Here is a 17621-nt window from a genome sequence, read left to right on the forward strand (position 1 = left end):
GTTACTGACTTCGATCCGACAGCTGAAAATATCGACCAATTTCCTTTTCCTGGAACTGCCTAAACTTTTCTTCTTCAATCGAACTGTATTATTATTGTAGGGAGAACCGCTGTTTGTTTTGATAAAATAATCCAAATATATGCAGTACAGAATATATGTCAATACAGGTGATAATATATGATCGCTACAGTTTTATTATTTTGAAGAAATCAAAGGTTCAATAGTTAATTCTCTGCGCTGATTGATACGTATGGAAGACCAGGGACGGTTTTACCAGTTTGAAGTTGCTGATGGACATGGCAAACAATACAATTTAAATACTTTGCGGAATAAAGTTGTAGTAATTGTTAATGTTGCAAGCTTATGTGGATTCACCCCTCAGTATAAAGAGTTACAGGAGCTTTATGAGAAATATAAAGACAACGGGTTAGTAATATTAGGGTTTCCTTGTAATCAGTTTGGCAACCAAGAGCCCTTGGAAGTTAAAAATATTGTGAAATTCACCAAGGATAAGTTCGGAGTAACATTTCCAATAATGAAAAAAGTCCGTGTAAATGGGGAGAATACTGAAGCGTTGTATGACTATTTGAAAACACAACAGCCCGGGCCGCTTGGTTTTAAAGGAATTAGATGGAATTTCGAAAAATTCATCGTCAACAAAGATGGAAAAGTTGTGAAGCGATTTGAATCGAAGACGACGCCATCACAATTTGAAGCACTTTTAAGAGAATTACTTTTTGATTGACCAAGGGGCTTAGATTTTAAAAAGAGTAAACATACAATTGAACATGTATATAGACTTATATGAAATACAGTTAGTATTATTAATTTGTTTTCTGTTTCTTACTAGCAGATGAAGAAGGTCCTCCTTTCTTTCTCTTCATTGTATCTGGGTTTATTTCCTTTGTTATACATGCCAATAAAGTCGTGCACCTTCTTGAGATTTCACTGGAATTCCTGCTTTGAAGAAAAAAATCAAATTGAAACAACGGTGAGTCTCTAATCGCGTCTCTAATCTTATCATAAACGTCTGGTTTATCAAGACCAAATCTGTACAATTGTACCAATAAAAATCTGTCCTCTTCTTCACTGAACGTTTTCTTATTCGAAGATGATGGTGGGTACTTAAGTTTGAGCTCTTGCAAGGGATACTTATACTGAGCCAATTTCCTTCTCAAGGATTCTTTTTGCAACTTTATTTTTAGTATTCTTTCTTCTCCGGCTTCAATCTGGCTTATATATCTTTCGTACCCTTCTATTTCCTTATAATCAGTCCAAAAATTTTGAGCGTATTCTCTCACTTCATCCTCTGTTTTGTCATCAAATTCAGCAGCAATTGCACTTATTGCATTTCTACCGTACTTGGTATTCAACAGAATAAAATGATTGAAATCTTTCCTATTCCAATTTGAAAAGCCTTGAGATAATAGCTCTTCCTTTAGCTGCTTTTCATCTTCAGTTAACGGCCTTGCATTATCTATTTCGTCCTGCTCAAGTTTTTGTTCTAATTGTCTTTCTCTTAATGTCTTGGGGGCGCCAGCTCTGAGCGGAACTTGATATCGTGTCTGCTTTTTATAAAAATTCTTCTCCAACTCATATAATTCAAACAACTTGGGTGCGTAGAACTGATGATCATATAAATTCAATTGCTTTGGCGGACGTGGGCCCGATTTGGGTGCTGACCTATTACCAGTGTTGAGAACGTCTTTATAGTACATGTCAATGGAATAATTTTCCTTACGCTCTCTCTTACCTGGGTTGATCCATGCATGTCCAATATTCCCAATAGTAGCAGGCTCCTTTTTCTTGAAATTTTCACCATTCCATTCATAAACAGATTCATCGTTTGAAAAATGTTGCAACGCACTCAAATCCAATTTCGCATACTTTTTATTAAGCTGTTCCGTCTTCGTCTCTGATGATTGTAGAATCTTTTCAATATCGATATCATCAGTAGAACCTGGATCATCATCGGTTTTTGAAAATACATTTGATGCTCCATATTGAATCATGTTCAATAGATCACCCTTCGACGCAGCCTTGTTACTTTGAACATTACTTGAGTTCCTGCCCTGCTGAATGACTAATTGATCCAACCTTAGTTTTTGTGTAGCTCTTTCCAAAACTTTCTCTTCAATAGCGTTCTCGGTTACGAATCGGAAAACCTTCACCTGCTTAGTTTGGCCAATTCGATGTGCTCTATCCATAGCTTGGAGATCAGCTTGAGGATTCCAATCAGAATCAAACAAGATGACAACATCCGCCGTAGTCAAATTGATACCAAGACCGCCAGCTCTTGTAGTCAACAAGAAAAGAAATTTATCGCTACCAGGTTTGTTGAATTCATCTATCGCATTAATTCTATCAGCATGATCGGTTTGGCCGTCAATTCTGCAATAGGTAAACTCCCTGAAGATAGAGTAATCTTCTAAAATATCCAACATACGACTCATCTGAGAAAATATTAAAACCCTCGAACCTTCCTTCTGCAATTTTTTCAATAATTTGTCCAAAATGATCATTTTCTGAGCATTGTAAACCAAATGCTCATCAGTTGTGAACGGAGGTCCAGGTTCTGCTCCTTCAAATAAATACGGGTGATTGCAGCATTTCCTTAACTGCATAACAATATTTAATAACCTTGTCTTCGATTCCTTTTTCCCATTTGCTCCATTAACTGCATCAATGTCCTTTTCAAGTATTTTTTGATACCACTTCTTTTGCATATCAGAGAGGCCCACATATATATTCATCTCTACTTTAGGTAAAAGAGATTTCTCAACTTCCGACTTAATCCGCCTCAAAAGGAACGGTTTTAAGACTTTATGTAATTGTTGGATAATATTGTCTTCTTCGTCTTTGTTTTGAAACCAGCTGTCAAAAGCTTCACTATCACCAAAGACGTCAGGTAATATAAAATTCAATAGAGCCCATAATTCGTGCAAATTATTTTGCAATGGAGTACCTGTGATAAGCAATCTATTCTTAGAATGAAATAGTCTTATTATTTGGGAAAGCAATGACTCCTCATTTTTAATTCGATGCGCTTCATCAATAATGATGTATTCCCAATCAAATTTTTTGAAAGATGACTTTTCTTTAATGACTATTTCATATGAGGCAATCACCACATCGAAATCACAGGTCATTAATCTATTATGAATCAAATTCGCTCTCTCTTCTTTGTCACCCATTAAAACCAATACATTAATGTCGGGGATCCATCTATTAAATTCTCTTGCCCAGTTGTCTAAAGTCGATTTTGGAGCGACGACTAGATGGGGCCCATTAATATTTCTCATAAATCTCAAGTATCCCAAAAACGAAATAGTTTGTAATGTCTTGCCTAAACCCATCTCATCTGCTAATATACCCGATAAATTATTTTCATGTAAAGATATCAACCAGTTTAGACCTTGAATTTGATACGGACGCAATTTACCATGAATATAACCTGGACTCTCATTGAATTCTGTGATAGTAGGAGTGTCCTCTTCATCGTTCAACAATTCCAAGTCCTCCTCTTTCTCCGTTTTACGTCTTTTTTTGTTTGCTTCAATCGTGCTGTTGTCGTTCTCTATTTTGTTCAACACTTCTTTAATCACAGGGTCCTTTGTTGCCTTCGCGTTGATAAAATGTTTAAACAAATCTGTTAACCCCAACAAATACTTGAACCTTTTGATCACCTTGCTCACATCAAGAATTTGTTTCTCTTCTTTCACAAAGTATTTCAGCCTATTATCTGACATAGAGAAAGAATTATTTACGCCGTTTCCATTAATTTTTTTCTCCGGTTCAACTTCCACAGACGTTGCCTATATAGTGTTAGCAATTCATTCATCCAAGTTTGAAAATGTAAATACATACCTTTGACTCAGAGCTGTTATCAAGCTGAACATTATTACTCTGACTGAGATGAACTTCACTCATTTTGATATCAGGTCTATTTAATAGAATAAGTTCAATAACAAATATTTTTCGTGCTCGAAAACGTACAAATAAAATCGAAGAAAATCAACATAAATTCGTCCACAGCGAATATCGCGTAAGAAGCTCAAATGAAATTTAGAGAAGGCTCTTATTTCTGTTCCGCACAGAAGAGTGTAACTTGATAAGTATTCTTTGTAAATAGGATGATAGGATTCATAGGATGAAGCATATTTTATATGAAGCTATAACTGAACCTGAAGATATTGATTAAGATATAACACTTCCTGTAGAAGTACCATTGAATCAAAATCAGAATATTCTATTTCCAATGATATTATATTCCAATAGTATGATCTTTTTTAACGATTTTGGATATATTATTTCTATAAATCTTCTATGAATTATGCATTACATCACCATAATTATTCTATAAAAACAGCATCTCTCGATAATAGAGTAACTTTTTTGAAAAACAGTCTCCACTCTAGAGGATCACCTTTGGTTTTTATGAAGTCAATTTTCCAAAGCGATAGCAGTGGATCACATTGCATAATTTTAATGACACCCTTTAAAGGTAACTTTGATCTATCCGCTAGGGCATTAATGTTGATGTATATTGCTTTCAGTGCCAATTCTTGCTGTATCTCATGGTTATCACTAATCAGTGTTCTAATACCAATTCTGTTGAGAGAGTCTTTAATTATTGATGTGAGTGATTCTATTGGTAGAACTGAAAAGAACCTAGTCAAATTTTGAGTAGCATTAAGTTGTAGTTTATTGAATTGAATGACATGATTTTGACTTTTGGTCATCTGTGACATTTTATGCTGTGGCAAAGTAAATTGTAGTATACTAGGATCCTTTGAAACGATTTTCAAAATTCTTTCGTATGCATCTTCTGAATGGTCAGGAAGAGCAGTTCTTTGGAAGAAAGTGGATGGATCTTGGGTGGCAGGAACAAATTCATCAAAACTATTAGTCATGAACGCATTAGCTGTAGTTGGTTGTGATAAACTCACATATTTGACATCGTTGCTCGAAATATTGGTTCGCGAGAGTTCCTGAAGATAATCATCATATAGACCTACATGCAAGCTCGAAATTAATCTCTCTGCCAAGACTCCGCTGTCCTTACACTGGTTATTTATGTTCATGAACGTATTGCTCTGATTAACCCATGGATGCAATCTTATCTGGAGCATAGTAAACCTTTTAGACGGAGTCGACTTCAAAATGGACTGTAAGAGTGGCCGAACTGAAGCACTAAAATAGTTCCAAGGCGCTTCTAATAATTTGCCATCATAGTCTACGTACTTAGTGAAATCTTCGTCAATGCCATACTTAGGCTCCTGCCACGCAATCTGTCCAGTGAGTAGAACAAATAGAACCATCCCACATGCCCATATGTCAGACCTAACAGGATCATACCCATCTGAACTTAGAATTTCAGGGGCCATGTATGGTGGAGAACCACACTGTTCGTGTGATAACCTTTTAGATTTTCTTCTCTGATATACTGTCGCTAGACCAAAATCACCTAACTTTAAGTTTCCTTCTTTATCTAATAATATGTTTTCTGGTTTGATATCCCTATGAGCGACTCCCTTCTGATGTATATAATCAACTGCATTGATTAACTGTCTGAAATAGAAATTCGCTATCTCCTCATCTACTCCCACATTGGGTTCAATCTTGTCAAATAAGTCTCCACTCTCTGCAAGCTCCATCACCAAGTACACCCAAATGTTATCGGTTCCAAACATATGTAAGTTGATTATATTGGGATGACCGGAACACTCTTTATGTATCCTGACTTCTATACCTATCTTTTCATCATTCACACCCTTTGAATGAGAAGTCGCTCTGTGAATGTATTTCACAGCTACAATCCGTTTTGGATCCTTCTTTAACTGGCCAACCTTCACGATTGCAAAAGTCCCTTCCCCAACTGTTGCACCCACCGTAAGATTTTTTAATTGAGGTAATGGATCCACTTGTACAACATTTTGGAAGTCACCCATGAAATACTATAGTACTATAGTTATGGTATATTTGAGACTTGAACTTATATATATATATATGTATGTATATTTCGATATATAGTTTTGTTTACTTTGTATTACTACTTAGTGTATATAACAAAAAAATACAGCCCATACATTTTTGCATGCATACGCTAATCATTACATTCTTCGCTCACTCAGGTATATATATTTTCAAACCTTTCAATTAAGCAACTTTCAAGACAATTTTTATGAATCTCTCTAGGATAAGGGTCTTCCGAATAAAATGGAACGGAGCTGTACTTCTTTAGAAATTAATGGAACCAGTACTGACGAGGATATGGTGACTTATATTGATTCATACATAGAACTGTCACCTTTAACTAGCAAATTTAGAGAGGAAAACCCCAACTTACAGTCTATTGAGGTAAAGGATGCAGAGAGACGATCAGATATACCAATTGACACAATAAGTACGAATGAGTCACCCATTCCTATCGGTCATAAGGAGAAGAACAGCCCAACTTCGAAGCTTAAACACAAAATGAAGAGGCTCTCTTTGATAGGACAGAACCACTCAAATGTTTCGAATGATGGACTGGATAAGAAACATAAAAGATTTTCTTTGAACTTACCAAGGAGTAGACTTTCATCCAGCAGCTCCGCAGGTTCATCATCTCATTTCTACAGAGCTAGCGGCAGCTCTAGATCGAGCCTCTCTGTGAAATCGTCGATGTCTAATACAGAAAGTGACGAACTGGGAACTAACTTCTGGAAATATCATATCCTCAAATTTGGAAAGGATTTGTACTTGACCACCAATCCCACATTGAAGCATGTTTACTGTCGTAATGGGCCGGGATATTATGTTGAGATTCAATATTTTGGAGATCCTCGAAATCCTTCCTCCAAAAATGGATACTCATTAACTTTCAGAGATGTAGAATCTATGGAGATGAGCAAGAAAAAGGAACCAATCATGAAGGTCACGAAGAAGCCTGAAACTGAAGGTGGCTATTTCACAATTGCAGTTCATTGTCTGAAAGTATTGAAGAAAGGAGAAATTGAAGCTTCTGAAGATCAAACATTTAAGGGTTTATCGCTCCCAGTCGTAATAGATCCTAAATTCATACCTGACGAAATTATTGATGATACAAACCATTCTTATCTGTTTAAAAATTACGAATTTAAAGACTTTCACGATGTAAAATGGGACATAGGATCCATCCCCAGAGTAAGAAGCAGCAAAATGAAAAAATTAAGAACCAAGATGGCTAATGTTCCACGTGGATTGAACGAGAAAGAAGAAGTAGAAGAAGAAGAATCTGATTATTTAAAACTTGTGGGCAAAAAGAATGTCTATTTTCATCGAAACTTTCAAGCGAATGGTTTCTCAGGTAAGCATTCTGAAGACAGACCGGAAGAACAGAAAAAATGCTTCTACGGCGATGATATACCCAAAGTTCTTGGTCTTTTCAGACCCTATGAAAGCAAAATTCACAAAAAAATAATCCATTCCTTTAATAAAAGCATCAACAAGCTTCATCCCAAGCAACAACTTTCGAACCGTATTAGCAGTGACAGTTTGCAGTACGACATTGGCGCTGGTTCCGAAATTCACCACTACTATAAAGCTGGCGATGGTTTGTATGGAGATGCAAATCCGCCTGATGATTCTCCCGATGATAACACTCTTGGATGGATCACCTTATATGAGTACCCAGTACTCGAAGGCACAACAAACAAAGGAATGTACGATATAGTAATGGGTTTAACTTTGGCAGTTGGAATTGAAGCTTATTTGGACTTCTAACCATGAGAGTTCCTTGGTGTACAACGGCAATTGCTTTTTCTATATCTTATCTTAAAATAACTATTTATAAACCTATAGACATTTAAGCTCTTGAATAAGCTCCAATATGGGTTGTGTGTAGACCATTTCATCGACGCGCATATTTATCTATTATCTATATAATTCAGAGAATCTGATGGCAGGGACTGAAATTCGAAGCTGTAGGAGGAGCATTTACTTCATAGACTTACTGCTGACCTATATCATATGACTAATAATACGATTGATATAGAAAGCAGTGCAGATTGTGGCATCAATGGTGGAGACTGGAAGTTCTGTCCCAATTCAAAGCAAACATTTAGGATATGTCTTAACTTAAAGACATTAATTGATAAAGTAATTCCAATTGTTTTCAAAGAAATAGATGTAATTGGCGAAAATTCGCCAATAATTAACAAGAATGTCATAGATTTGGTCTACACAGCAGCAGGTGGGAAGGGCGATGGAAAGCCAGGTACATCTTCATATAAGTATAGAGCTTCACTTGTATTTTGCTTGCTTAAAGTGTGCGATTGGTACTGGCAACAGGCTGAATATGAGTTGGCCAATAATGACTTATACTCTTTAAGAGCTACGACAGCACAACACTTAGCTGCACTTATAATAGGAAACACAACTGATGATGAGTATTTGTTCTTAGGGATGTTGTGTCACAGATACACTATCAGGCTTAGTGGAGAGGACTCAGATCCAGCAAACGCACTAGAACTTGCAGTGGACATGCATTCTACCACAATAATTGGATCATCGGGGTATCAGAGATGTATCAAGTGGATGTGGAGAGGATGGATTACTCAGTCTTCAACTGATCCTCACTCTTACGTGTTGTACAAAGGAGTCTCTTCCAGTTCAATCAAAACTCATTTCGATCCCTCGAGGATTAAAACTCCATTTTATCAAAGTTGTTTAGAAATTTTTTTCAGCATTGTTTACTTGATTCTCTTTACAATCATAGTTAACTCACATGCGGAAGAAACTACTGGACTAGATCCTTTCGAGGTCATATTTTACTTGTTTACTCTTGGTTCAGTCTGTGACGAAGTTATTAAGTTCTATCATGTTGGATATAACTATTTGGGATTTTGGAATGTTTTCAACGATCTAATGTATACCCTCATAACAATATCAGTTATCTTCAGGTTTACAAGTCTCAACAACATGGGTCAAAAAAGAGAATCTTACGATGAAATTTCGTTTAGAATTTTATCATGCGCCTCTCCATTCATGTGGACCAGATTGCTCTTATACTTGGATGCAGAGAAATTCGTCGGAGTGATGATTGTTGTTGTGAAGACAATGATGAAGGAATCGATTATTTTCTTCGTCTTATTGTTTGTTGTCATTATTGGCTTTTTACAAGGTTTTTTGGGATTGGATGCTTCTGATGGGAAGAATGAGGCCACAAAACGCATCTTGATTTCTTTGATCAAATCTGTTGTGGGTGGATCAGATTTTGGAGTCGTTGCGAAGCTCGTACCTCCGTATGCCTCAGTTTTGTATTACATCTACTCATTCCTTTTGACGGTCATCCTTATGAACATATTGATTGCTTTGTACTCTACCGCTTACGCTGCTATAGTGGAAAATGCTACAGATGAATACTTTGCATTAGTGGCACAGAAGACTTTGCGCTATATTAGAGCTCCAGATCAAGATCTATATGTTCCACCGTTTAACCTTATTGAAATGGCAATTTACCCTTTCTCTTACATCTTCTCAAGAAATGTGTTTAAAACATTGAACCGCTGCACTATGATGATAATTTATTCACCTTTACTCATATATATTACAGCCTATGAATTGACTATCGCTAGACGCATCCAGTACAACAGGTTTAAGGGACTACCAGATGATGCCAATGAGCTCGATACCGAATGGGATTTGACAGACGGCTACCCTAGCGACATCACATTGGAAGGAGAAGGAGTTCACGATCATGATACTGAGGTTTCCCGAGTTCTCGCAGATCAACGAGCTGGAGAGATGGAAGATCCAGAATTCAGAATTGATTTGAAAAAGTTTGATCGAGACATCGAAAGGATAGTCAAGCCTGTCGAAAAGGCAAGCAAAGCAGGCATTAAATGGGAATACTATGAGATATATGCAAAGTTGGATCAGCTTACTGCCCTTTTAGAATCCGTTGTTAATGAAAATAAGGAACTCAAGAGTGAAATTAGAGAGCTAAAGAAATAGTATTGAGAATTCTCTCGCTATTTTGTTCCGTTATATTAAAAACATAGGTCATCACACACATGTTTCAATGTAAAAGTTATCAAACGTATGTCATTTCCACTCTTCCGTATTCATTATTTGATCTCTATTGTAATAGTATTTGAAGAATATTATCATACTTTGTATGAATTTGATTTGCCTTAACTACGTAGAGCTCTCCAACTATGAGACTTTTCCTGTAATGCGAAAACGACTTCTTACCGACTACTGTGAAAGAAAATTTGAAAGTTTAATGGAGAGAGGAACTAATAATAGTGAAACCCTAGTAGACTTATAATAAATAAGTATACAATGCCAGAGGACTCAGTTGGCTCACTAGATAAGTCACACTTCAGAAATGGGGATGATATACTGTTTGACTATGGAAAACAAAGCAATACTTCAACTAGTGCCCCAGCTCAAAATTTAAGCAACGACAACATAGCCAAAAAGAAGAAGAAAAAGAAGAGTAAGAGCAAAGATAGTGATCATAAACTGGCCATAAGAGCAACATTGAACAATCCAGAAGATGATTATCCTACTTCGAGAGTGATAAAACAGGCACCTAATGGTGATGTGATTGTGGAGAGCTTAGAAGAAGAAACTGAAAATCAAAAGAACGATTGCCATGGTCAGAAGGGGATAGCGAATATATGGGATAACGCAACTTTAGAGGAGCAAGAGAATTTAAAGAAATTTTGGGAATCTTTAAATGAAACTGAAAAGATGAAATTAGTTAAGATAGATAAAAAATCGATAATGGAATTATTTCGAGATGAAATAAAAGCCGCTAGTCTGTCGCATCACAGTAACTTCGCCCAATCAAGCTCTAGATCATCTGGCTGCAGTTGTTCGTACTGTGGTAGAAAAAATAGCGTCATAGAAGATGAACTTGAAAACATATATGATACTCACTTTGATGATATAATCGACTTTATACATGAGGTTAGGGACATAAATGATCTAAATGCTTTACCTGGACTTCTATTTGGAGGATTTCATATGTTAGAGCAGGAACACAAACTTCAAAAAAGACAAGCAAAGCATAGACATTCTCATGATGGTGAAAATTGTAATCACAATCACGGAGCCGTTAAAGCAGCACGTAAAAATTCTGATTCTAGTCGGCCCAGGGATTCATGCTCTCCTGAGGTTTCCCATGATTCTATGATATCTAACAGAAATATGCTAGAGGCAATTAATGACAATCAAACTGGAATGGATGAGCAGGAAGCGTTCAATCAATTGCTCGATCCCAAACTTTTTGAAGCATTAGAGGGACTTGATTTAGACAGAATCAGACAAGTGTCAACTAAACAAAGCCAAACAAAAATAGCTGAGAAAGCTAATTCTTTGAGAGAGATTATTCGAGATTTTCAAAGAGCGGATAAATCTCAATTGGAAAAGGGAATGGCATTTCTTCAAGGTATGGGAAAAGTTTTCAAAGAAGAAGCGAGAGAAAATAGTGGAGAAAGTTTTAATGAGGAAATATCTAAGGGACTATCAAAATTTGCTGAAGACTTGTTAAAGAATGACGGGAATACTTTCATAGATATGTTGGAATCATTATCAGAGTCTAAATCAGAGAGAGAAGATCTACTAAAAAATGACAGTGATGGAGATCAAGCTTTTTCTAAAAAGATTGATATATCTGATATTATTAAAGATGTAGAAAATAGTGCCAGTGAACCATTTCGGGATCTGAAGCGACTCAATGAGCTTATGAACGATCATGAACTTTCCTTAAAACACGACCATGGTCCAGAACTCCAAAAGATTGACAATATGAATCATTATGATATAGAGGATGAAGAAGTAAATGGAATAGGAAGAAACGAAGACATGGAGGAATACGACTATGCTGATGAAGATGACGTGGATGTGGACGAGGACGATGACGATGAAGATGTGGGAGAGGATGGAGTAGAAGACTATGAAGATGAAGATGAAGAAATTGATATTAGTGATACAGAGTCGGAGATTTCTGAAGAGGAGAAAATGCAAGAAATTCGTCGTCTCTTTTTAATTCAAGTAATCAAGTTATTTCAAGAAAGATTGAACAACGCATACAAGGAGAAGCTATCTCAGGATAGGACAAAAATGTTGATCGCTGAGTTGGAAGCGGAAGAGAATGCGAAAAAAGAAAAAGAATTGAAGAAACTTAAGCAAAAAGAGAAAGCCAAGGAGAAAAAACGGATGCAACAACTAGCTAAAGAAGAAGAAAGAAGGAAAAAAGAGGAGGCACAGCGATTGAAGGAAGAAGAGTTGAGAGAAAAGCAGGAGGCAATCAGGGCCGAACAGAAAAGGAAGAAAGATGAAGCAAAACAAAAAAGAGATGAGCTGAAGCGCAAAAAGTTAGAAGAATTACAGAGGAAAGAGGAAGAACAGAAAAAACGTTTAGAAGCGCAGCGGAAGAAAGAGGAGGCTAAACGGTTAAAGGAGGACCTTAGGATAAAAGAAGAAGCACAGAGGAAAGCTGAAGAACAAAAGCGTAAAGAGCTGGAGCTTCTTGAAAGAAAGCAACAAGAAAAGTTAGAAAGATCTAGGATAATTAATGAAAAAGAAAGCGTCAAACCATCTCTCTCAGATGATAGTCAAAAAGCTCAGCTTTGGACGGCTTCTGAGGGAAGTGGATGGGTATCAGCTGCTGCTCCTGAAGAAGCTAATTATATTGCACCAAAAAGGACTATAAATGATGAAATAGTCCCTTCTTCAAACAACCTTTTAAATCAACTAACTTCTCCAGTGCTGGTTCCTTTGCTGACTACCCCTACTCCCGTAACCGTTTCTAACACGTACCTGGATTCTAATGCCGCGACATCTTCTCTGGCTATATTTCCAGGAAGCAATATATTGAAGAATCTGCTGTTATCACATGCAAATACCAGCGGTTCACCGAATATTCAACTGGGTATAATGAACAGTCCTTGGAGCGGGCACAATAAAATGGCGCCACAAAGCTCTTATCAAGCCCCAATGAACACAAATTCTTTCAGTCCTTTTAACAGGTCAAGACCTGCGGATGTTGCACCAATGGTAGCTCCGAGCAACCTTAATTCAAGTGTTTGGAATTCTAATACTTCTCGTAACGGATCAATATGGAACAATAATAGTACTTCAAATCCACTTTGGGGCGAAAGTGCTGCTGGACCACCTGCAAATTCTTTATTACCGAACAATGATCTATTGCAATTAACCATCTTTGATGCCTTTCAGCTTCTAAGCAATACCAATCAGCTTGAATTTGGTTTGGCTCCTTGCCTCAAGTTGTTCCAACAGACGAAAGCTTTGTTAGGTAATGAAAACCTTAATTTGACCAGTTTTCTCAATGCATGCCGAACCTCACCAAGGTATAATTTTGATTTTGTTTACGATGAATTCGGCACGGTGACATACATCAAAATTAATTTGGTTCATCACACACCAGCAATCTTATCTGCTACAAGTTTGCCGCAAGATGGATCGTCTCTCACTTCCAACTTTGCTCAAGGTACAGATACAAGCTCAATTTTAAATAAAGGACCTATCAGCAATCAAATCAATGGGACTAGAAATCTATGGTACTAATTCTCCTACTCGTTATTGTTACGAAATATCTATCACTTTTAATACATAATGTATAACTTTAGTACGAGTTTGTAGAAAGAGATCTTGCAGCCATATAATTTCAAGCCTATCTTTGAATATCAGAAAAGCACTCTCTGTTTTTCATCGACTGTATAGAAATGGGTACTCATAGTGAAGAAACTTTGGTTATTGATCATTATTGATCCGATTCCTACCCTTTCTGGTTTGGTTCAAGTTGGTAGTTTAGGTTGCGAACGACTATTTCGGAGATTCTGGTGCACGTTGCGACGTTTTCGGTTAGTCACAGGACCATTAGTCATGGGGTCTGGTTGCCACGATGAGAAGCTTGCCACACCCCTTCTAATGTAGTGCGTCAGTCTATCTCCTATGTATCGAACTTATGGAATCCACAAGTATTTTTTCACTACTCTTATTAGATCGGATCATAATATCTACCGGAGTTTATAGAATAGAGTATGGGTATAGATCAGCACAAGCAAGAGAACATGTCATATGTACAAGACGAACCACTCACGGCTGAACTAAGCCCAACAAGATCAGTTGATTCATTCTTTGCTGAAGAGGAAAGAATACAGGAATTGCGAAGGACGAAACAAGGGTCAAGGTTGGAAAGAGCTAGAGATTTTGCGTATATGATATACCATGATGTGATACTATCTTATTCAGGATATTCACTTCTTTTAGTGTCTCAATTTTTCAACTCCATAATGACAGTTACGTGCAAATTATTAGTGACGGATAAAGAGCTTAGCGGATCACTTCATCCACTTCAGATTTTATTTGCAAGGCTGATCATTACCTTTGTTTGCTGTCTTTTATACATGTACTCGACTAAATCTGTTCCGGATGCTCCATGGGGTCCGAAACATTTACGTCGTTTATTGATGATAAGAGGTACTGTGGGTTTCTTGGGAGTTTTTGGGCTTTACTTCTCATTACAGTATTTAAGTTTATCTGATGCAGTGGCAATTACGTTTTTGGTACCAATGGTCACTGCGTTTCTTGCATATGTCATATTACATGAACGATATTCCGTCGTCGAAGGTGTATGCTCTTTATTATCACTATTCGGTGTCTTGTTAATTGCTAAACCTAAATTTTTATTTGGTAAGGTATCCGATAGTGAAACCTCTGGGGATGAATCTATCGAGAGTTCTTCAACAGAAAAACGGTTATTGGCTTCAGGCGTAGGATTAATTGGGGTACTTGGTGGTTCATCCGTGTATATTATATTGAGGAAGATCGGAAAGCAAGCACATCCTTTAATAGCTGTCAGTTATTTATCGTTGACTTGTACTATCATTTCAATTAGTTCAATTATTGTTTTACCTTCTCTTCAGTTTGTTCTTCCTAAAACTGCATACCAATGGTTTTTGTTCGTATCTATTGGGATATCTGGGTTTTTAATGCAGTTTGCCCTAACTGCTGGTGTACAGAGAGTCTCTGCGGGCAAAGCTTCTATGATGGGATACACCGGTATGATTTTTTCAATTATTTGGGATTTAATAATTTGGAGTCATTTTCCAGGTTTCCTCAGTGTACTTGGAATCATCCTCATTATCGTAAATGCAGTCATGTCTGCTAGATATAAACATTCAGCTCCTCCATCGGATGCTGAAAACGCTGATGTTGCATCTTCTGATGTTAATGATAAATTCAACGGTAGCAACCCTATTTCAATGGATGATTTTGTAATCTTCGACGATGAAAGTGTGAGTGAAGAAGATGGTCAGGATGAGCATCAAAATAAGAATCAAAAGACCCTCGAGACAACAGGTAGTTGAATTCGAACAGTAGCAGCTTATTAAGTTTGTCGCTGACCGAATCGGGTGTCATATGTCCTTCAAGTGACACAATTTCTTTAAACAATTAGTGCATTATATAATGTTTAGTTCTTTTATTAGTGTTGGCGAAGTAGTCTTGCCACTTTATTTCGATATTTATATATTTTAAAGGATAAATATTTAGTAGTCAATTAGATCTCTTCAACCCACCTCAATTCATTTCTTAAATGGCTTAATCTCATAAAATTCTCATTAATTGATTGAGACGTGGTCACTGCTTCCCTACTAGTGTTTGCTAATGAATTTATGTTACTAATGAGTTTCCTGGAATTGTTCAAATTGTTTTCGATGAAATCAACCTTTAAAAAATCATTGCTTTCTGGGTTCGAAGGAAGTGATCTCACCGCTCTAACCCACTTCATAGGTTGCCTGACTTGACGGCCTTGACTCTGATTTCTAGAGCTTGTTTGTCTCAAAGAATCATAACTACCTTGTGAATTGCTGACGTTCCTTTTGTGCATAGATTATATTATGTTGTGCTGTTGTAGGGGTAAAATTAACCTTCGGGATTTAACGATATTTAAAGCGATCTTATTACTTTTTCAATTATATTAAAAGTATAATTAAGTCTATACAAGTCTATCATATTTCCATATTTTATCTAACTTAGAAGGTAAATTTTGAGGATCAACATCATCTAACTTCCAATTCTCATCAAGCTCCTTGAGTAATTTTGAGAGGGGGTCAGGATACCACCTTGAACCTGAAAAAGAGAAATAACCTAAATGACCACCAATAGATGTAGTTATCAAGGCGAGATAAGGGTTGAGCTCACATTCACTGTATGGCATGGTTCTGGACCCTATTACAGGATCGTCTAGGGAGGAGAGCATAACAGTCGGAACTCTGACCTTCAGTAATCTCTGTATGGGAGATGCATGTCTGTAATATTCATCAGCAGAGTTAAACCCAGCTAACCTTGAAGTGAAAGTGTTGTCGAAGTCCTTCAAATATTTCAAAGAGTACTTATCAGGGTTCTCCTTGTAATTTTCTATAACAGAATGGAATTCCAAATTGGTACTGTAAAACTTTTCAAGTAGTTTCAATAAGTTTTGACACATTGTAGGAGAATAAACAAGCCTACCGAGGTAGGATTCGTTTAAATAGAACGAGCTATCAACAAAATCCCATGGTGATCCAACCACCACTGCTCCTTTGATATTATGATATACATCATCTGATTCTTGAGCAAGATAGTTGGCTGTAATGGCACCACCCAAAGAGAACCCTATTAGATAGATTCTTTTATTGGGCCACTTTTTTCTAATATGCTCATTTATCAAATATCTCAAATCATTTGTCCACAATCCATTGAAGAGTTGAGGAGTGGTAATAGTATGATTAGCACAACCCCTAGCATTCAAAACTAAAGCATCAAAGTTATAGGGGTCCTCTGTAACTTTATGTAAAAATGCTCTAATATAGGACTCGTAAGATCCTCCAGAAAGTCCGTGCAAGGCAATAAGAAGAGGTTTAGTCTCGTCAGCAAGTAAGCCATCTTCTTTTGCAGGATCCAAATAGAAAGTCCTTGGAGGCAATTCGTTGATTTGAGACTTCGGTTTAAAGGCCTCATGATCCAGGGTATCATCGTTATACGATTTGGGAACAACGTAATCAATTGCGAAAGTACTTTCACCTTTCCAGTGATCATAGTTTAGCTCCTCTCCATTGGGCACTTTGTATGTTTCGACTTCCACAGTTATCAATCTTCGCCTATAGTTGACCAAGTCGACATTTTCAAACTTACTTAAAGCTGTGTAGGCGGTTTGGGAATGTCCAGATGCTAAAAATGGATTCACATAATAGTAAGAACCGTCGTATAGCTCTGGAACCTTTTGTTCAATCACTTTTGAAAGAGTCAAAGACTCATTAGCAGCTTTCGACCTAAATTTCACCGGATACTTAGGGTAGTGGTTTTTAATCTCTGACTTAAGCAAGTTGAACCCCATTGTACTATGCCTTTTATATAACAACAAAATAAATATTTATGTCCTGCTATGCTACGAGAAAATCGGTTCCGCAACCGAAAAGAACAATCAGGCCAGCATAATTGTCCTAAACTGTAACTTGACGAGAGCAACATGCAAACCATATTTAATTTGGGTCATAAAACTGCTATTTACAGCCGATAAGATTGTGTAACCTATAAATAAAGGAATTCGCCACTTAAGGTATATTGCTAAGACTTTCCTA

The 17621-nt window shown here is 36.9% G+C and overlaps 9 protein-coding genes across 9 annotated transcripts; 5 read left to right on the top strand and 4 right to left on the bottom strand.

Annotated features, from left to right (window-relative positions):
* Positions 1-250: 250 nt before the first annotated feature.
* Positions 251-745, top strand: GPX3 (Gpx3p; the record flags this gene model as incomplete). Its single annotated transcript, XM_062954389.1, has 1 exon — positions 251-745. One exon carries the CDS (start codon positions 251-253, stop codon positions 743-745), a length of 495 nt encoding a protein of 164 aa, XP_062811096.1.
* A 79-nt stretch (positions 746-824) lies between these two features.
* On the bottom strand, positions 825-3930 carry PRCAT00004399001 (chromatin-remodeling ATPase; the record flags this gene model as incomplete). The annotated part of the gene is made up of 2 exons (XM_062954390.1): positions 825-3815; positions 3868-3930. The coding sequence occupies 2 exons, from the start codon at positions 3928-3930 to the stop codon at positions 825-827; spliced, it is 3054 nt and encodes a 1017-aa protein (XP_062811097.1).
* Positions 3931-4352: 422 nt separating this feature from the next.
* On the bottom strand, positions 4353-5951 carry PRCAT00004400001 (uncharacterized protein; the record flags this gene model as incomplete). Its single annotated transcript, XM_062954391.1, has 1 exon — positions 4353-5951. One exon carries the CDS (start codon positions 5949-5951, stop codon positions 4353-4355), a length of 1599 nt encoding a protein of 532 aa, XP_062811098.1.
* A 268-nt stretch (positions 5952-6219) lies between these two features.
* Positions 6220-7746, top strand: PRCAT00004401001 (uncharacterized protein; the record flags this gene model as incomplete). Its single annotated transcript, XM_062954392.1, has 1 exon — positions 6220-7746. The coding sequence occupies one exon, from the start codon at positions 6220-6222 to the stop codon at positions 7744-7746; it is 1527 nt and encodes a 508-aa protein (XP_062811099.1).
* A 246-nt stretch (positions 7747-7992) lies between these two features.
* YVC1 (Yvc1p) lies at positions 7993-9978 on the top strand (the record flags this gene model as incomplete). The annotated part of the gene is made up of 1 exon (XM_062954393.1): positions 7993-9978. One exon carries the CDS (start codon positions 7993-7995, stop codon positions 9976-9978), a length of 1986 nt encoding a protein of 661 aa, XP_062811100.1.
* A 330-nt stretch (positions 9979-10308) lies between these two features.
* Positions 10309-13563, top strand: PRCAT00004403001 (uncharacterized protein; the record flags this gene model as incomplete). The annotated part of the gene is made up of 1 exon (XM_062954394.1): positions 10309-13563. The coding sequence occupies one exon, from the start codon at positions 10309-10311 to the stop codon at positions 13561-13563; it is 3255 nt and encodes a 1084-aa protein (XP_062811101.1).
* A 476-nt stretch (positions 13564-14039) lies between these two features.
* Positions 14040-15368, top strand: PRCAT00004404001 (uncharacterized protein; the record flags this gene model as incomplete). The annotated part of the gene is made up of 1 exon (XM_062954395.1): positions 14040-15368. One exon carries the CDS (start codon positions 14040-14042, stop codon positions 15366-15368), a length of 1329 nt encoding a protein of 442 aa, XP_062811102.1.
* Positions 15369-15559: 191 nt separating this feature from the next.
* PRCAT00004405001 (uncharacterized protein) lies at positions 15560-15889 on the bottom strand (the record flags this gene model as incomplete). Its single annotated transcript, XM_062954396.1, has 1 exon — positions 15560-15889. One exon carries the CDS (start codon positions 15887-15889, stop codon positions 15560-15562), a length of 330 nt encoding a protein of 109 aa, XP_062811103.1.
* A 108-nt stretch (positions 15890-15997) lies between these two features.
* Positions 15998-17377, bottom strand: PRCAT00004406001 (putative carboxylic ester hydrolase; the record flags this gene model as incomplete). Its single annotated transcript, XM_062954397.1, has 1 exon — positions 15998-17377. The coding sequence occupies one exon, from the start codon at positions 17375-17377 to the stop codon at positions 15998-16000; it is 1380 nt and encodes a 459-aa protein (XP_062811104.1).
* Positions 17378-17621: the final 244 nt, after the last annotated feature.

Source organism: Priceomyces carsonii (assembly GCF_900007245.1).
Source record: "Priceomyces carsonii strain CBS4050 genome assembly, scaffold: Debaryomyces_carsonii_scaffold_5, whole genome shotgun sequence".
Taxonomy (NCBI): Eukaryota; Fungi; Ascomycota; class Pichiomycetes; order Serinales; family Debaryomycetaceae; genus Priceomyces; species Priceomyces carsonii.